The sequence below is a fragment of the Rana temporaria genome, chromosome 2 (genome assembly GCF_905171775.1).
Source record: "Rana temporaria chromosome 2, aRanTem1.1, whole genome shotgun sequence".
Classification (NCBI taxonomy): Eukaryota; Metazoa; Chordata; class Amphibia; order Anura; family Ranidae; genus Rana; species Rana temporaria.
In genome coordinates this window covers 357,333,390-357,354,542 of record NC_053490.1, presented here as the reverse complement: position 1 = coordinate 357,354,542, position 21,153 = coordinate 357,333,390, and the positions used below count along the sequence as shown (strand labels likewise).

Sequence of the window (21,153 nt, the reverse complement as noted above, 5' to 3'; positions counted from 1 at the left end):
CAGTCATACAACACTGTACCCAAATGAAATTTTCGTCCTTTTTTTCACACAAATAGAGCTTTCTTTTGGTGGTATTTAATCACCGTTGGGTTTTTTATTTTTTGCGCTATAAGAGAAAAAAGACTGAAAATTCTGTAATTCTTCATTCTTTTGCATAAATGTGAAAGATGAAGTTACGCCGAGTAAATAGATACCCAACACGTCACCCTTCAAAATTGCACACGCTCGTGGAATGGCGCCAAACTTTGCTACTTAAAAATCCCCATAGGCGACGTTGCAGGGTAGTGTGGGGTAATTGCAGGGTAGTGTGGGGTATTGCAGAGTATTGTACAGTATAGGTGTGTAGTATTGCACAATATGGGGCAGGGATGGATGGATGGCTGGATCTGTGACTGCATGTGTCACAGATCCAGCCCACAGCACTCGTGCTGCATCTGCTCTCTCCCCCCCTCTCCTCACACTGTACCATTCCGTACAGAGAGGGGAGGGAGGAACCGGCGTCATCACATGATGCCGGTTTGTTTACAAGTGATCGCTCCGTCATTGGATGGAGCAATCACGTGGTAAACCGCCGCTATCACGGACATTCCCGTGTGCGCGCTTCAGAGGGAGCGCGATTTTGGGGGGACATCCATGGACGTCCTCCCAGAGTTAAGCAACCGCCTTGTAGACGTATATCGTCTATAGGGCGGTTAACTGGTTAATATCTGAAAGGTGTTTTTTTTTTTTTTTTTTTTGGTACTGGTCTGCCATCATTGTTGTGCTTGGGCAGGAGAAAGGAATGAGTCTTCCATCCTGATGTGCCTGCCTTGCCAGGGAGAGCATACAAATAATCGGTATTGGAACAATTTTAAGAATGGAAATTCAGATTACAATTAGATCCACAAAAGAAAAAATATACTGCGCTAAAGAAGAAATATAAAAATGTATGTGATGTTGGTGAAAAACAAAGCTGTGACACCTAAAAACATGCGATATTCAACAAATGTGTAAAAAAGAGGGGAATAAGGTCGCGCTAAATAATATGTGAAACAATGTGATATAAATTGTGCATAATTAATAAATGAATAAATATTGGAAACTATGCCAAATATGTGTGTATAAAGATGAATGAATGAACCAAGTCCAAAGGTTAGTTAATACACAAAATGAAAGTCCAACACTAGAGGATGTTGATGCCGTTGAACGTTTAATTTATAGAAAATAGATAAATCCGCCACCAAAGTGATTGAAAGTAGCTGCTCCTCACGGATGCACCAGGAAGGAGAGTGAGTATATGCCCTTACCGGAATTGATGGTTCCCCTGTGGAGGTCGTACATGCCTGCAGATGACCGTCTGCGGGGTGACAAGAAATCCTGGGGCTGTGTGTCGCTCCACTCCTAATGATTCCCAACGGCAATGCGTGTCCCGATTGATGTATCCCTTGGATGGGATCTCGCCCTCTATGGAAGAAAAGCGGTCTGCTCCTGAACTCAGACTCGGCGTCCCATGGGAAACCGAAAAAAGAAGGGGGCTTTTGTTATTCTGTAGAATTCTGTGCTGAGTGGGTCGAATGGTAGTGGTTTCATAATTATCAGTCAGCTGTGCACCTGCACAGAACAAATGAGGAAATCTGCTAGGCCTCCTTAGTCCATCCAAGGGATACATCGTACTGGGCACGCATAGCCGTTGGGAACCGTTAGGAGTGGAGCGACACACAACCCTGGGATTTCTTGTCACCCCACAGAGGGTCACGTACAACCTCGTCTAACAGGGGGTCCATCGATTCCGGTAAGGGCATATACTCACTCTCCTTCCTGGTGCATCCGTGAGGAGCAGCTACTTTCAATCACTTTGGTGGTGGATTTATCTATTTTTCTATCATTTCCACGTTTGACGGCATCAACATCCTCTAGTGTTGGACTTTCATTTTGGGTATTAACTAACCTTTGGACTTGGTTCATTTATTCATCTTTATACATACATATTTGGCATTGTTTCCAATATTTATTCATTTATTAATTATGTACAATTTATATCACGTTGTGTCACATATTATTTAGCGCGTCCTTATTCCCCTCTTTTTTACAGATTATTACAATTGTCTGTTTTGGGACTGATCAGTTGAACAAGGATATTGATAACACAAATATTTTTACAGATGAATTAAGGACGTATAGCTGGCCTGGAATTCCTCGAGATGTTCGTCCTACCACATGGAGACTTTTGTCGGTAAGATTTTTTTTTTTATTTGGGTACAAAAAGTAAATACAATTTAGAGATCAGTTATGTAGTTTAACCACTTGCCGACCAGGCCATAGCCGAATGATGACTACAGCAAGGTCGGATAACTCTGGGAGGACGTACTATGACTCCCCCTGTGCCCCGCACCCGGGAATGTCCGTGACCCTTTGGGACTTCTAGACCCGGCGTGTCACGGATTGGGTTAAAGGGCCAATGACAGCAGCCCTTTACCACGTGATCGCTCTGTCCAATTACAGAGCAATCTGTTGTCAACAAACCGAAGCATGTCTGGTTCAACTCCGCCCCTTTCCTCGCACCGATCAGTACAATGTGCATAGAGAGGAGGGATGGCGGTGAAGTTCCCACAGTGCTGCCCTGTGTCCATCCATGGCTCGTTCATGCCCATCCATGGCTCACCTGTGCCAATGCCTCACAATAGTGTAATAGGTAGTCAAATTAGATTAGAATTTTTTTTGGCCCTAGAACACCTAGTGGTGCTCCCTGCATGTTGGGGCTCTGTATGTGGCCAGACTATGTAAAAGTCTCACATATGATGCATTGCCATACTCAGGAGGAGTAGCAGAATATATTTTGGGTTTTGTAATTGTTGCTATGTACATGCTATGTGCTAGAAATATCTTGTACATTGACAACTTTGTTAAAATAAATAAAATTAAAACACATTTTTATTCAGTCCAGGAAAGGTAAGGAAGAGGGAAATGGTGACCCTGGGTTGTGCCATGGTCACAAGGTTAGTATGCCTAAAAGGGGGGCATACTCAAAGTAATTAGTAAATAAAGGGAAAGTAAAAAAGGGGATGGGTGGGTGGGGTAACGTGAAAGGACCAGCGATGAGATGAGTGTTTTGAGGGCAGGTTTATATGGAGAGAGATGCCTACAAATTCAGCCTTCCTATTTGTACTCGCAGTCTCTTGGAAATAGTCCAGGTAAGGGAGGGGGGAAATGGTGACCTGGGTTGTGTCATGAAAATGCGTGAAACATATTAACATATTTAGCAAGATGAATTCCACCTTTCCAACTTCTTGATGATGTGAACGGGAGACCCCTTGGTGAGAGACTGCTGAAGCAGTTCCTATCCTGAAAGAATGGACAGAGTGTAATTTAGGGTCCAAGCCTAAGTTCACTAGGAGGGTGTGGCAACGTTTGCCAAATTGTGCTTTGGTGAGAGGGGCACTTGGGAATGGTAAGAGTGGCTATGCTTGGTTTTGTCTGCTGACTGCGCCACAAGCTGATCTAGGACTGCTACCGGGCACCATGCAGTATAGGTCTCAAAATACTTCATTTTGGTACCGGCTCCTATTCGCTGCAACCGGAAATGGTCGGAGTATCTGACTGTTTTTTTACTTTCAATAGATTTTTATTGAATATAATATGCACATACAGATATTATACATGTGTTAGGTAAAACATCGTACCTGTGGGATCATTCCCGTCAATTCTATAAAACAAAGCGAACAAAAATGAGGTAACCATATAATCCGATAAGGATGTAACACCCCTGAGAACTGCAACATTCTAATAAACAAATCAAGAGGAATGTGTGGGTACATCCACTGATGTGAGGCTGTGTCCCTGAGAAGGCCAGGCCCGTACTCCAGAGCTACATGGGCCCCCTCACCACCCCAGTAGGGATCACGCTGTGCTAAAGGCAAAGCCCCCCCCAGCCCCCAGGCCCCGACCCGGCTATGGACACTCCCCGTGGATAAGGGTAAAGAAACTAGTGTGTTGTAAAGGTCACAAAAGGAATTCCCATCAACATCTTGTAAGTGGTAACTCATGAACAGTCACTTATAAAGGTTACTCAAAGAACATAAACAAGCAGGGATAGGTAAAAAAGAATAGAAAGTAGGAAAAGAGAGGGAAAAGAAGGGTGGTATAAGGGGAGGGAGAGCAAAGTGCCTAGTTACGGGCTAAGATTTGTGTTGCCGCTGTGCAGATCCGGGGATAAGGGTAATACCGACATATTCAGCCCAGGGATCCCAAATTTGGTGGAACATCACCAAGGTATCTTCCAGTATGCTAGATAATTTTTCCTGGGTCATGATCCACAAAACTTTTCATTTAACAGTTGACAAGGATGGCTTGGGCTGTTTCCAAGATTTGGCAATAGAAATTTTGGTGCCCAGAAAAATAAAGTGGATTGGCCTTTGTGTGGATCTAGGGATCTGCAGGATTTGAGCATTTAATAAGGTGACTTCGGGGGACCTCGGGATCTGGCATCCGGTCACCCTATGGATCATGTTAAAAATAATTCTCCAGAAGGTATGGATTCTGGGGCATTCCCACCAAACGTGGGCCATGGTGCCCCTCAGCTGGCAACCTCTAAATGCAATTAGCGGACCTCCAGCTGTTGCAAAACTACAAGTCCCATGAGGCATAGCAAGACTCTGACAGCCACAAGCATGACACCCAAAGGCAGAGGCATGATGGGAATTGTAGTTTTGCAAAATCTGGAGGTCCGCTAATTGCATATCCCTGCTCTAAAGCATAAGGGCTCTACATTAGGGAACATGGCTGCCAGCCTGGAGGGAGTGAGGTACCATCTGGTGATAACTTTCACGCTAGCCTCCATCAAGGAGACATTGTGAATTCCCCGGAATGATTTAGCGAAAGCCAAATGCCAAGTCTCTAAGTTCGAGCTGCGTTGGAAGTCAGACTCCCAAGCCTTCATATAAGGTGTTTTATGCGTGGGGTGAGTGAGGGCAGCGTAGATCACCGATATGCCTCCCCTTTGCTCCATGGCTTGTCCGCACCATATCTCATATGAGGTGAATTTGGGAGGTAGGGGTTTGTTCTTCCAAGTACTGTGTAGAAAACGTGAGATTTGCCTAAAACGAAACCTCTCGTTCTCTGGAAGTTTCAAAGATATAGTTGAGGGAGATGGGCCCACTGGGGGTAAAATAGTGACCTATTCTGAAAAGCCCCTTATCCAGCCACCACTTGAAATCCGTGATTCTCAATCCCGGCGGAAAATCGGGGTTGTGGAAAATGTGTGCAAGAGGGCGTTCAACAGATGTCAGTGAGGGATTGCATCTAAGGTTGTCCCATAGAGCAAATGAGTGAGACAACACCGGTGAGAGAATGGGTGGGCGGGATTTGGAAGGGAACCAGAGTAGAAAGTCTAGAGTGAACGCGGGGACAGCTTGTCTTTCTATGTTAACCCAATCCGGCCTTTCATATCTGGAATAAAGAGTGGAAAGTTGGGCCAGTCTAGCAGCAAGATAATATTTATGAAGGTTGGGTAAGCCCAGGCCTCCTTTGCTTCTGTGGAGAAAAAGAGTACTCTGCGTGACCAGACACCCTGATGTACCCCAGGTGAATTTCAATATCTTACTTTGTAGAGATCTGAGATTTCTCTGGGCTGGGATAGGAAGGGAGCGAAAGAAATATAATCATCTCGGGAGCAAGGTCATTTTAATTGAGTTGATCCTCCCCAGCCAAGAGACCATGCCTGGACCAAAAATGGAGATCAGCCTCCAGTGTTTTATAGAGTGGGGGGTAGTTAAGGTCATATAGAGTCTCTGTTTTGGCCGTCGGGGTGATGCCCAGGTATTGGATCGAGGTGTCATTCCAGTCAAACTTAAAGGATTGTTTCAGGACCGCGACTGTCTGAGGGGGGAGAGACACGTTGAGGGCCTGAGATTTGGAGAAGTTTACCGACAGACCCGATATCTTCGCAAAGTCATCAAGTGTACGGCAGAGGTTGGGAAGAGTAGTGATGGAAGAGGTCAAGAATGATAGTATGTCATCCGCGAAGAGGGCACATTTGTGGGTCTGTTCCCCACACTTGACTCCTAATATATCAGGGTTCTGGCGTATAGCAATTGCCAGGGTCTCAATAGCTATGGCGAAGATTAGAGGAGATAATGGGCATCCCTGTCCCCGTTTGATATCAATAGGGTTGGAGTAATGTCCTCTGATCTTAACGAGTGCTCTAGGGTTTGAGTAAAGGGCCTGCATTAGTCCCAAGAATCGGGTACCAAAGCCCCAACGCTCCAGTATAGAAAATATGTAGGGCCAATGGACCGAGTCAAAGGCCTTCTGCAGGTCCAGAGACAACAAGAAACCTTTTTGAGTAGCCCCACCCGTCCAATTGGTTTGTAAGATCGATACCAGGTCTATCGCTCGTCGAATTTGGTCTGGGCCTTGTCTGCCTGGTATAAAACCCACTTGGTCTTTATGTACGTATTGGCCTATGAACCCCGCCAGTCTATTGGCTAAGAGTTTGGTGAGAATCTTGAGATCGTTGTTAATAAGGGAGATCTGGCGATAATTGCTGACATCTTCATGATTTTTTTCTGGCTTGGGAATCACCGTGATAAAGGCCGAATTGATATGGGAATCCAAGGGTTCACCTTTGACTTTAAAATTGAAAAACCTGGTCAGATGTGGCGTCAGGATGTCTGAAAAGGATTTATAATAAGGTATGGAAAGTCCGTCCAGGCCCCGGGCCGATCCCTTACGTAAACCTTTGACTACGTCCATCATCTCGTCCTCTGTGATTGGGGAATCCATTCTGTCCCTGTGAGCCGTTGACAGGGAAGGAATGGGAAGACCCTCCAAAAACCGTGAGGTTAAATCAGCATCGGTTTGGTCGGTGTAGTCATACAGTCGTGAGTAAAATCCCTGAAAGGCGTCCATTATCTTGACTGGGTTGGTCGTGGGAGGGTGTCCCCTATCTTAATTTTGGGCATGTTAAGGAGTCAGGACTTAGGGGTGAGTCGAGAAGCCAGGAGGGGGCCGAATTTGTCCGCCTGGGTGTAGAATTTGTGCCTGCCCCACCTGATCGATTTCTCCGCCTGGGTTGTGAGTGCAAGGTTGAGAGCTAACCTGGCATTATCAATTTGGCTTGTGGGGATTTTGGACGGGTCATTTTTTATGCATTGCTCTAAGGTTCTTATAGTCTGAATCCAGCCTGCTTTTTTCGACCCTTCTCTCCCTTTGGAGACTTGAGTTTGCCCCTGATGAAGGCTTTGTGAGCAGCCCACAGCGTCTCAGCGGAGACATCCCCAGTGTTATTAAGCACAAAATATTCTGTTAGGGCTTTTCTGACTTTTGTTTTAGGAGTGTACGGGCCTTTGTACCAGTACATGTAAATTTGCCTGGCCTTAGGAAACCACAGAAAGCCAGATAAATGACTGCCTTGAAGACCAGACCAAGTAGTTGCCTGAAGGGGGCCCTGGTAAGCATATCGGACATGCCACATAATATATGCCCTGTGATGGGGAGCCTGCTGGTCACGGCAGGGGGGCTACTCTTTTGAATTCCCTTTAAAATGGCCTTAATGGGGTGAATTAAGAAAACCGAGGGCCTCTCTGGTGCAGCAAGGACACAAAGTGTTGTATTCCTGCCAAATATGTATTACCGGTGTTGAGAAAGTTTAAGCTGGCAGTGGCAGTAAGCCACAAAAGCAAGCATGTGTTGAATGTTATAATCTAGCCTAGTGTACAGAGATTGGAACAACTGAAAAGTATTCCAAACCGTGTTGTACGCCTTCTATGAGTTGGCTAATAATGACTTGTCAATTAATGCAAATGCGTCAGCCCGGTGAGTATCTAATCCCATCGTTAACAATGGGAAGTGCAGGGCCAGAGTGGCAAGGGTGTCTGCGACCTGCTGGGAAAACAGTGTATAATTAAATTAGGATAACACATTTGCATTATCTACACCAGGGGTAGGCAACCTCTGCCTTCCAGCTGTTTTTGAAACTACAAGTCCCATGAGACATTGCAAGACCCTGACAATCAATCGGTCATGACTCCTAGAGGCAGAGGCATGATGGGATTTGTAGTTCCTCCACAGCGGGAGGGCCGAGGTTGCCTACCCCTGATTTACATCATTGCTGAACCTGCAGTGAATATGGAATTTGTAATGGATGGACAGCTAAATGAGCCTGCGTATGAATGACATGAGTAATGAACTAGGCCTACCTTTGCTAATGATTTCAAAGGTAGTGTGATTGTCTGTGGAGTAAACTACAGTGTTCCCTGTCCATTGGTGAACCCAACACCTGTGCTGTCGAAACTATGGGGTAAATTTTAAGGTGGTGATTGTGCAGACCTGGGAATTGCTAGACTTTTGTCCGGCTATGTGTCTGCTAACCAGCAAGTGCCAAAAATAGCTGCATAGCCTTTGGTGGCTGCAGCATCCGTAATGCTACTACTTAGGGAGATGACACTGCAGGCATGAACATGGCAATGCCGTTCCAGTGCTAAAGGAACTCATCCATGTGTTAATCGGATAAAGCGGCGGAATCTAGTTTGATCCTAGAATCTGAGTCGGGGCAGTGGGTAGCAGTGCCAACAATCTAGAAATTGATAAATAAGTACTGTGCAGGTCTAAGTGAACCTAGAATTAATAAGTGATATAAATTGCAAACTAATTCTAAGCAATAATGAATAAACAAGTGAAAAATGCTGCTGCAGCAAAAAATGTCAGATAAAACATAAACAAAGTAAATAATCAGTTTTTGCAGCGCAGCATATTATTTATCAAAATGAGTGATCAATATTGATATATGTAAACATATGTATACATTAATAATACGTGTATTAAACCCATGAATTGAAAAATATGCTAATCAAAAATTCATATAATATATTAAAATAAAATGACATGTGCACACATAATAAACACCTGTGCAAACCACATATAATGATACAAATGGTATTCAAGAGTTCATATGGTGTTGAATTCCCGTGCAATTCCAAAGTAAATCTAAAATATGCCAAGAATATCCCAGGAAAACGTGTCGGTTAGCAGGATAGAAGAAAGCCTCCACCTCTTATTCCCTATCTGCTTAGCGACTGGATTTGATCTCTAATTAAAGAGATCACATGTTGGGGCGTGACCAACTTCCGGGATGTGAGGACGCTTCTCCTCAGAGCTCCGGCCGTGGAAATATCCTGTAATATCCTGACGGGTCCCAGACTTGTGCATTTTCTGACCAATGGACCGGGATTGTAGGGGAGAGAGCCAGGAATCCGGGGATGGTGAAATACGGCCCCAGTATGGACCCCACTCCGGCGGGGAAGCTCTCAAAGTTTGTCCACGAAGCGTCCCAAAATGGCGCCCGCTTGGCTCGCAGGGCCTCGTCCGTGCCCCCGGCTCGTGGAGGACCCGAGGACGATAACGAGTGGCCGAGTCTGCCCAATCCTCTAGCATCCCCCCCGTCCTCTCCTCACCCGGACGGGGAAGAAGGCGGTTCACAGGCCGGACAACCGACGCTGATGCAGATCATGGACACTATCAAAAGCTGCCATGCCCCTCTGTCATCGCAGGTGGACGCTATCAGGGTGGACTTTGCCATCCTTAAGGATGATGTACAGAAGGTTAGGCAGCGGGTTACACAGGCCGAGCAGCGCATAGGATCGGCGGAAGATGTGCTTAACCCCCTCGTGGTACAGGTGAGAGATATGGCGGCGGACCACAAGTCCCAGGAGGTCAAGTTGGGAGACATCGAAGATAGACTGAGAAGGAACAACCTTAGGTTCCTGGGCTTCCCGGAGGGATCTGAGGGGAAGACACCGGAGGAATTCCTGATATCCTGGCTCAAGAAGGCCTTTGGAGAGGAAGATTTTTCCCACCTATTTGCCATCGAGAGAGCACATAGAGTGCCCCTTAGAGCACCTCCACCAGGCAGGTTTCCAAGGCCCATGCTTGCCCGATTCCTTTACTTTAGGGATAAGGAGACTATCCTGCGCAAAGCCCGCAACATGCCTGAGCTGATGTTTAATGGCAATCATATCTCCATTTTCCCGGATTTCTCGGCGGCCACGCAAAAACAACGTGCAGCATTTCAAAGTGTGAAGCAACGCCTGAGAGAACGTAGCCTGCCATACAGTATGCTTTATCCTGCCAAACTTTGAGTGGTACACAAGGGGCAGACGCAATTCTTCATGTCCCCTATGGAGGCGAACCGCTGGTTGGAATCTTTGGGACATGGATAAGGTAGATATGCACCCCCTTTTTGCCTTACTGTTGCCCTTTCTGGAGGTCCTGGGGGGGATCCCCCAGGTACTAATGACTGAGATGTTTTGTGAGCGGCGCATCTGACATTGCCATTGCTGCCTTTAAATGACTGTCATTCCCTGGTTTGATGGATCCTCCATGATTCAAGTACTGTTGGAAGACTCCTAGGAGTTATGTGCTAACCACGGCTCGGTTTGAGCTCTGCTTGAACATACGTATTTGTCCCTATAATTTCCTGACCGGCTGGTGCAGGAAGCTGACCCCCCTTTAGGGACAAACTTCTGTGAACTACTGTTTGGGGAAAAAGCCTGTGGGATGTTCAGGGCTGCAGGCAGGGTGTGGGGAGGGTGTTTGGGGATCCTCTGTTTTGGATCTGGGACAGTTCTGATTTTTTTTCCTTTTTTAATATGCTATTCTTGGTCCCCGTTTTTGGGTTCTTTTGTTTCTTTTGTCTTCCCTATGCCTCCATTGTATGGGGGCCCTGGCTCCAGCTGGATCGTAATTAGCCCACAACTTACTATACTGAATGCTTCTCCATGCCTTGAATATATTTACTGTCTTGGTACACTGTGTTTGATGATGGTATTACAGGGTACTGCTTGGTTATATGTGGGGGGGTGCCTCGGAGCGCTTCGCTCCGGGGCGTGCTGCCCTCTGCCCCGATTTACACATGGCTGCCAAGATGCAGACTATTAATTTGCTGTCCTGGAACGTACGAGGGCTTAACGCCAAAATTAAACGATCCCTTGTTTTTAAATATATTATGAGACATAAACCGCAGGTCATATTTCTTCAGGAATCACATCTGGTGGGCTCCAAGACACTGTCTCTGCATAGAGCTTTTATTAGTAAGGCATTTCAATCTACCTACTCCACCTATGCCAGGGGGGTATCGGTCCGTGTGGCTAAATCCCTCCTATGTACTACTAAGACGGTTAAAACGGATCCCTTTGGGCGATATGTGATCTTGGTGCTGATAATTAATAACCAGCCGTATACTTTGGTGGCAGTGTACATCCCACCCCCGTTCACGGGGGGAGTCTGGGATGATATAATGAAGGAGGTTTTGCAGGTGGCGGAGGGTCCTATCATTCTAGCGGGGGACCTGAACGCAGTTCTATCCCCTGACAAGGATAGGTTTGGGATGGCAGCGGTGAGGAGGTCCCCTCTGGAGGCGTGTGTGGCACAATATGACTTAGAGGAGGCCTGGAGGTGGAAGCACCCGGATACTCGAGCCTACTCTTGCTTCTCCGCCACATTTAATACCCTATCTAGACGAGACATGTGTTTTGTGTCCAGGGAGCTTCTCCCACGAGTGGTGGACATTCAGTATCTGCCAAGGGCCGTTTCGGATCACTCCCCATTGATGGTCACTATAGACATGGAAAAACCCCGTGGGTACACAATATGGAGGTTGAGCCCCCTGTGGCTTAAGGAAGAGTGTTTTTTTTCCACTGCCACGTCCATTAGCAATTTTTGGTTGGAAAATAGGGGGGAGGTCCCGGTAGGGGTCACTTGGGATGCATTTAAAGCCACGCTCAGGGGAGTGATTAAGGGGGAGGTTAAACGGTTCCAATCTGACAGGGAGTGGAGGGTTAGAGAATCGGAGCAGATGGCTACGGAGGCTGAGGTGGCATACATTGATGACCCTACCCCTGACGCGCATATGAAATGGAGAGAGATTATACGTCAGCTGGACTTGGTGCTGGTGGAGAAGACACAGAAAAAATTGCTTTATCAAGCGCAGCGCATTTTTGAATTTGGAGATAAAAATAGCAGGTTGCTGGCTTATCTGGCACATTCACACCAGGCACCAACATCTATCCCACGTATATACAATGCACGGATGCAGCTCTGTACCTCACAAAAGGATATTGCTAAGGCCTTTATTGATTTTTATTCTAATCTATATACCTCAAGGGTAGACTATGATGGGGAAACGGTGCAGGCCTATTTAGCTCCGGTGCCCCTCCTGGAGCTCTCCGGAGAGGCGGCTGCGGAGCTTGACCTCCCCATTACAGTGGAGGAGGTGGTTTCAGCCATACATTCCCTGAACTCGAATGAGACCCCGGGAATGGATGGATTTCCGGCTGAATGGTATAGCACATATGCAGACAGCCTGGCACCCCAATTGCTCAGGATGTATATGGATGCCTATCGAGGGGGGGTGCTTCCTGAATCTCTGAGGGAGGCACTAATAGTGTTGATTCCCAAGCCGCACAAGGACCATGATCTCTGCGAATCCTATAGACCAATATCGCTCATTAATGTCGACGCAAAGATCCTTGCTAAATTACTGGCTAAACGCCTGAATCCGAAGATTGCGTCCATAATTCATCAAGACCAGACGGGTTTTATACCTGAGAGGTCGACAGCGATTAACCTGCGACGGCTTTTCACTATTTTACAGTCTGGGGGATCCACGCCGGATACTAGAGTAGTGGTGTCCCTGGACACGCATAAAGCGTTTGACTCCATAGAATGGTCTTATCTTATAGCGGTCCTTGGGCGGTTGAGGTTCGGCCCCAGATTCACAAAGTGGGTCCAAATATTGTATGCTGCCCCACGGGCTAGGCTTAGGGTTAATAATGCCATCACGGATTCCTTCCCAATTGCTAGGGGCACGCGGCAGGGGTGCCCGTTGTCACCCCTGTTGTTTGCTCTGGCAATAGAGCCACTGGCTGCACAGCTGAGGGAGGATGTGAATGTCAGGGGCTGTATGATCAATGAGTTGGAGGAAAAGACATCCCTCTACGCTGACGATATGCTTCTGTATCTGGCAGAGGCAGAGGGATCGCTGACCACCGCTCTGAGATTAATATCAGACTTTGGAAACTTCTCAGGTTTTAAGGTGAACTGGAATAAATCTATTGTGTTTCCCTTTAGCTCTGATGGACTCCTGCGGTTGCCCCCGGATGTCCCTCTTAGAGTAGTATCTAAGTTTCGTTATTTGGGAGTGGAAGTCCAGCTGCCGATAGGGACCTATATGTGCAATAACCTGACCCCTATGAAGGCCCGCTTGAAGGAAAGTCTGATTGCTAAATTACAATTGGGCCTCCTCGGGAGAATTAACATCTTCAAGATGATCTATTTACCCAGGTTTCTTTACCTATTCTGGCATGCCCCAATCTATATCCCTAAAAAGTGGTTTGCGGAAATCAATACGATGCTAACATCCTTTCTCTGGGGCCTTAAGCCCGCAAGGGTGTCCCTGGAAACGCTCCATTTACCGATAAGGGAGGGGGGACTGGCCCTGCCGAATCTGCATTGTTATTACCTTGCAGCCCAGTTAACACACGTGCACTGGTGGGGGTTCCCGAACTTATGTATTGCATCGGTGGCCACTCAGGCGGCCTTGGTCCACTTGTTTGAAGGCCTGATTAACGTGCTATATAGAAATGGTCCATATCCACTGGGAGGGGGGGAAATACTGAAAATGTTGTATAAAATATTCCATATATGCAATAAAAGGGTGGGGGGTTCTAGTCTTGAGGCCTCCCCCAATGCCCCTCTGTGGCACAATTCCCAACTAAAAGAGATGGTCAAGGTACCGGATGGGTCGTGCTGGGCGAAGTATGGAGTCAAGTATGCCCATCAGCTGTTCAGGAATGGGGTGTTTAGAAGTTTTGTAGATCTGAAAACTGAGTATGGGGTCCCTAACACGTTCTTTTTTAGATACCTTCAGCTGCGGCATGCTGTAACGGCTCAATACGGTGGGGTGGTGGTGGCGCTCTCCCCCTCCAAAATGGAAAAATTGCTCACTGACGGGGATCACTCGCAACTGATCTCTAGGTACTATTTTATGCTGCTGACATCCTCTCCTAGGATGGAGAGGGTTAGGGCGCAGTGGCAAGCAAACATACCATCCCTTACTGAGGAATCCTGGTCTGAGGCCCTTGAATCACTGGTACCCTCGATGATCTCAGCTAGAGACAAGCTAACGCAATTGCATAGAGTATACTACACTCCCAAACGGTTACACAAAATGGGTAGAGGGGAATCCTCTGAATGCCCCCGCTGCCAGGCGGCGGAGGGCAACTTTTTCCATATGGTGTGGCAGTGTCCTCGAGTAGAGGGGTTCTGGAAAGAGGTACTATCATTTCTGGAGGCTAACTTAGAACTACCTAATATATATTCCCCAGCTAGATGTCGGTTAGGTGACCTGGAGGAGGAGGACTTGTCTGTATCACAGAAAACACTATTGAGAATTCTCTTCTGCTATGCTAAAAAGGCCCTGGCCCTCAACTGGCGAAAACCATCTCCCCCATCTCTGCAGGGATGGTTGAAGCTGGTGAATAACGCACTGCCAATGTACAAACTGACTTGCGCAGCTCGGGGTTGCCCAAAAAAATTCGAAAAGGTGTGGGCGGGATGGATTGAGAAGGTCTCGGGAGATATAGAGGTATAATGGAGATGTTGTGCGTGCTGAAGGTAACATTGATTAAGGGGGGAACTTGATGGTCTGACCAGGGCTGAATTGAAATGTGTTCAGTACTAGGAGGCACAGGGGGGAGATTCCCTTTTGGGTTTTTCTTTTCTCTTCCCCCTTCTTTGGGGGTTTTCTTTTTTTTTTCTTTTTTTTTTAATTTTCTCTCCTCTGTTATGATGTTGGGACTATGTTATAAGAAAACGGGAAAAGAGTAAGATTGATATGCTTGCCGGATTAAACGTACGTGTTGTACTGTCATGACTTTGAACTTGACTGTAAAAAACTAAATTTTTGTGACCCATGGGGTATGAAAATCTGTACGGTACCATGCTGTTTGTTATGCTTTGAACATGTACAATAAAATTTACACTTTAAAAAAAAAAAGAGATCACATGTGCATGTGGCTCATCAGCCCTGTTGTTTCCTAGATAATCCTGTGTGTAGTCTCCACCTTTATATTCACAAATGGGTCTCGAGCAAGTCACCCCGCAAATGATGGCCCAGGAGGAAAAGAAAGGATGCCAACATAGAGTAGTACCGCAATATAAAAGCAATTTATTAAGATAATGGTTGCACTCATATTTCAGTGGAATAAAAATAGCGTGTAATAATATAGCCGGCCGGCTCTCTTATTCCGCCCGTCCTTCCGGATGGTCGTGAAGGTGTACAATGGTGACGTCAGCACGCCACTTCTCCCTACGCCGTTTCGTCCAATAGCAGACTTCTTCCAGGGGCACCTATATATAGGTTTGTTGGCTGGACAGTTTCCAGAAACAGACCATTGTCTCCAGTCCCGGGTGATTATTAAAAGGAAAAATACAAGAGAGACAATGTTCTCTCAGAGCGTGACGGGACTGTTAAATGGACATGATGTGTCTGTTATAAAGGTGAACACTCCGACAAGAAAACGTAAGAAAATATAAATTTGTTAATAGTATAAGATAAAAATGACAGTCATAATAATGTTTAGACCATGAGTGGATGCTTGATGCATGAAAATAAATGGTTGTTTATGCAGGGAGCCAACATGTTTCACAAAGTACTTCTTTAGGGCACTGCATACATCTATAATTTCATCTACTTTATACCAGACATAAAACATGTCATTGGTATAATAACAAACATACATTTAATGAATTTAATACAAATATATATATTTTTTTATTTATATTTTACTGGATAAAAAATGTATATTTGTATCCAATTCATTAAATGTATGTTTTTTATTATGCTAATGGTCTCTGATTATAGCCAATTTGTCTGCAGGCAGACTAGCCTGCATAGACTGGTAGGTAGATTCACAAAGAGTTAGGCCGGCTTATCTCCAGATAGGCGGCCTAGGTGTAGATATGCTCCGGCACGCTTTTGCACCTTACCCACAGAACAAGATAAGCCTGAAAATTGGCTTTTTCCGACCGACGTAACTTTGCTAAGCCGGGTGCATATTTAGGCACGACACATCTTCCGCTTGCATTGATTTCCTATTTAAATATGCAAATTAGGGAGATAGGCCGATTCACGAATGAAAGTGCACCAGATTTAGGCTAAGCCCGGTGCAATCAAGTGTTACATCAGGCCTAAAGTTATTCCACCAAAAAGGTGGAATAACTTTGCACCAGGACACAGGTCAGCTGGAGAGCAGCTCCAGCAGCAGCGTTACAGACGAGCTGAGCAAGCCGAGCACCCACACTTGCAGGACAACACATCTGTGTGCCGACATGCCAGGGGCAGGCATGCTCCTAGCACTACTAATGGGTCCACGGACTCGTAGGAGGGCACGGGAGAGGATATACCGCACACGCATGAACATCTTTGCCATGGGGGAAGCAGAGGTGTATCCCATCTACAGATTCAGCCGTGAAGCCATCCTGGATTTAACCAGAACCCTGCAGGATGACATCACCAGCCCAACACACCGCTCACCTGCAGTGCAGCCACTGGTCAAGGTATTGGCAACACTGCATTTCCTGGCCAGTGGATCTTTTCAGCAAACAAGTGAAAATTTGTCTGGGATGTCACAAACCAGCATGAGCAGATGTGTGCTCCAGGTTGTCCCCGCAATCCTCAGACGCATGTCCCACCACATCATCAGACCCACCCAGCAGCATCTGCAGCAGAAGGCAATGGAGGATTTCTATAGAATTGACAGATTCCCACGCACTGTGGGGGCCATTGATTGCACACATGTGGCACTACGGCCCCCCCGTGACACAGAACACATATACCGCAATAGGAATGAATGAATGAATGAATGAAAAACTTATAAAGCGCGGCGCATGCGAACTGAATCGCTTCTGGGCGCTAGTTGTTCGTGTCTCATGTCATCAAAAGAGCAGAGTTTTGATTCGTCTTCTGAAAGTCAGGTGGTTTTCCTCCAACCGAATGCTGGTTGGTAAAGCGTTCCATAGTCTAGGACCCTGAAAAGCAAACCTTCTTTCTCCTTTGGACTTGTATTTGGTTTTTGGTACCCTGACCAGATTTTGGTCGGTGGATCGCAGAACGCGATTCGAATTGTGAGGTTCTATCTTGTCGCAAAGATATTGCGGAGCCTTCCCATGGATGCACTTATGTGTCAGGCAGAGTGCTTTAAATGCAATTCTGTCTTTTACTGGCAGCCAGTGAAGGGTTCTCAACGAAGGTGAGATTGATTCCCATTTTTTTTTCCCAGTCACAAGTCTGGCGGCCGTATTCTGTACGACTTGCAGACGAGAGATTTGGTACTTTGGGAGTCCGAGGTAAAGGGCTGTTGCAGCTGTTGAAGCATTGGCATTCCATAAACGTACAGGTGATAGCCGATGCCCAATGCCTCATATGGCATCGGCTATCACCTGTACGTTGATGGAATGCCTGTTCATGTTGTGCATGTTGTATGTTGCATGTGCATGTTGTATTTTGCACAACTACGCCGTGAGAAAGGGCCTGGAGATTGACATACATGATGACCTGACCCCCCAACCAGACAATCCCCCCCTAACCGAGGGTACCCCGTCTGCTGTGGGTGCCGCAATCAGAAGACGCCTCACAGAAGACATATTTACACGTTAAAAACACACATTAAACATGGCACAAGTAGAATGCACGCATGCACACCACTGTGGTCCCTAGCACAGACACATCTCATCCTCATCTAATTGGATTAGACCAAAGGACACCGGACGGGACTTGGGAGCAGCAACACCACGCCAAGGCTCCAATTATGTCACTGTACATTCATACTCCTTTCACACGGCAGAGGGTGACACCCCTTTGCCATCAGGAGTGACCCCCCCCTATTCACACACCAGTCACACTGAAGCAGCACTCCTCACCGTGTGCTGGCATAACTCAAATCCAGCTCATGACCTGAGCAAAACAAAAAATAATCCAGCTCATGACCTGAGCAAAAAAAAAAAGGCTTTTATTTTGCCTTTCTTTGGCTTCGCCTGGTGGCAGCAGATTGGTTCCCCAGCTGCCTGGGCGGAGCCTGGGGTGGTGGAGGGGGTGGTTGATCAGCAGGAGGCTCATCAGCAGGTTGACCACTCCTGCTAGGTGACGGCTGCCTGGGTGGAGCCTGGGGTGGGAGATCGGGAGGTGGCCCACTCCTGCCAGGTGACGGCTGCCTGGCCTCCAAGGCAGCGTCAATACTGGTGAGGACCAGGTTAGTTTGGGCCTGCATGCTGAGCTGGCGGGTGAGGTTGGCCCTCTCACTCCGCTGCCTCCGTCTCCCCTCCTCCTGCACCGTGGTGGTGTTGGCCTTAACAGCCTCACAAAGGCAATCCACCTTGGTGGCCAGGTCGACCATACAGGTGGCCACTGCAGAGCTGTTGCAGCTCAAATCCTGCACAGCCTCCCTCAGATGGCCAGCATCCTGTGTGATTTTCTTCATATTCCCAGCTAGATCCCCCATATGCTGGGTCTGGAGGGTTTGGTCCTGGGCAATCTGCTCCTGCACGTCGCCCACTACACCCCTGGTCTTCTTTGTCGCCTTCCTGTGGCCAGAAGAGGCAACAGAGCGGGTGTAGGGGGAGCCCCTGGTGGTGGTGGCCCTGCTGGTGGGTGAGGGAGAGGGGCTTCTTATAATGGGGGTGGAGGTGGTGGAGGGCCCAACCATCACAATGCACTCATCTATAATGTGCCCGATCTGGCCAAGGTCCACCGAGTCATCCAAGACCACCTCAATAAATCTGGTGTGGACTGTCCCCTCCTCCACAACATCTTGGGGGGCTTCATGTGGCTCCTCAGAAGAGGTGGTGGGACGGCCAACAAGCCCAGATGGGCCCGCCCCTTCCTGCACATCTGTGGATGACATAAAGCAGTCACATGTTGGGGGACCCACACACTTGTCACATGTTCCCTTCCCCCACCCACACATGTTACACACCAGATAGGAAATATAAAACACACTTACCTGTCCTCAAGACATCTTCCCGGGAATCAAACCCCTCAATCCCCTCAACCTGCTCCCTGTGCAGACATCGGGCGATCCTTTCCTCCTCCGGGCTCAGCACGACGTCGCAGGGTGGGCCACCCCCAGTGCCAATCCAGTGCTTTCTGATTTTGGCCACCTTCTCCCGCACACGAAGCCGCAGATCGTTAATTTTTATATATGATGGCCAAGGATGGGGACATTGCCAAGGGCATTGACCCTGGTGGCAATAGTATCATAAATCTCCTGCCTCCTGGCATGCGTCGTATTGCGGCTGGAAGGGCCATGGAGGGACTCATAGAACTCCTCCATCCCATCAATAATAATGGCCCTCTCCTGGGGTGTAAATTTTTATTTTTTTTTCCTGTGGGTGACAGGAGCTGACACGGGAGCTGCCACTGGAGCAGACATAGTCATTCAGAAACTGAACACAAGCAGGATGTAATTTTGCAAAGACTAGATGCATGTCTGGCTGCAGGGCTGCTGATAGGGGGGACCACCAGTCCTCCTGTAGGGGACCTGGGCTCACAGGGGGGCCCATACAGCAGAGGGAATCAGTGCGGTCGGATGGAGGGGCAAATACAGGATGCCCAATGTGAACCCGGTTTCTCTCCCTCCCACAACTTTCAGCTGCTGCAGGGAGAGACACGGACACAGCTGCCAGCTTCCCTGTCTCATTAAAAAAATAACAAATTGTTACCCTGTATTGTTTTAAACCCTTGTAAAATGTAATAAAATTCTTGGAAATTTTATTTATTTTTTTATAAAAATTGTCAATTTTTTTTTCAAAACATTTAAATGTTTTTGTTAAAAGAAAAAAAAAAAAAAAAAAAAAAAAAAAAAAAAAAAAATGCGGCCCGTACCGTACCCTAGATAGATAAGATGGACCCTCCCCCCCCCCCTGACTCGAAGTAGTCAGGAGGGGAGGAGAGAAGGCAATCCCAGACCCCACCTGGAGAGATTCGAGCCAAGATATGTTAGTTGGTTCGGAGGCCATTAGATGGCCAAGAGGGGGAGAGGGGGAGGGGGGGAGGGAAGAGGGAAGGGCAGGGGGGAGGAAGTTCTCTCTCACCAGGACAGCCAATAGGAAAAAAAAAAAGAAAAGAAAAAAACTCAAAGGAAAATAAGATGTCAGACCCGAAGATGAAAACAAGGAGGAAAAAAAGATGCCGGTAGTCAAATGTGTATCATATAACGTAAAAGGCCTCAATAGTCCAGCAAAGAGACATAAAATATTGAAAGAATTGAAAAGATTGAGAGCCGACATAGTCTTCCTACAAGAAACCCACCTTTCACTGAATTCAAATATTAGGCTATACTCCCAGGACCATCCAACATGGTACTATGGAGACACGGTCTCCAAGAGAGCGAGAGGAGTGGCGATTGGAATCGCCAAGGGGACGCGATTTAAATTATTGAGTAGAATGACAGACCCAGAAGGGAGGTTCCTGTTTCTAAAAGGGAGGATTGAAGAGATGGAATACACCCTTGTAAATATATATGCTCCGAACGATCGCCCTATAAAATATGTTGCTGAGATACTGGGGAAGTTAAAAAATTTTCGAACAGGAAAGGTAATTTTGGGAGGAGACCTAAATTTCTGCATGGACCCAAAAATGGACAAGACACCACAGACACAGGAAATTAAGAACACACAGATAAGAAAGTTAAAAAAAAGCCTCCATGGAAACCAACTGGTGGACATATGGAGAACTCTAAATCCCGAACAGAGAGACTACACGTTTTTTTCATCGGTACATGGAAGCTACTCTCGAATCGACTACTTTTTAGTAGATCATAACACTCTAGAAATGGTAGTTGAAACCAAAATTGAATCGATCACAGTATCCGATCATGCCCCAATTAGCATATCCTTGAAAATAGAGGGAAACCAGAAGCCAAGACAAATCTGGAGACTCAATGAGGAGCTTCTGATGGAGGATTCCAGCTTAACAAGGATAAAAAAAGATCTTGAAGAATACTTTAGGCTAAACGACATAGAGGGAACTTCGACAGCAACAATATGGGACGCACACAAAGCGGTAATAAGAGGGACTCTAATTTCGGAAGGAGCAAGGAAAAAAAAAGAAAAAAGCCACAAAAA

At 46.8% G+C, this 21,153-nt stretch overlaps 1 protein-coding gene across 6 annotated transcripts in view; it reads left to right on the top strand.

Moving 5' to 3' along the window:
* Positions 1-21,153, top strand: part of TBC1D22B (TBC1 domain family member 22B) — a 911,570-nt gene that overhangs the window by 185,071 nt on the left and 705,346 nt on the right. For all 6 annotated transcript variants that reach the window (XM_040337614.1, XM_040337609.1, XM_040337613.1 and 3 more), the window contains one exon: positions 2,142-2,212. In XM_040337614.1, coding sequence (XP_040193548.1) covers positions 2,142-2,212 — 71 coding nt within the window. The remainder of the gene's footprint in view (positions 1-2,141; positions 2,213-21,153) is intronic.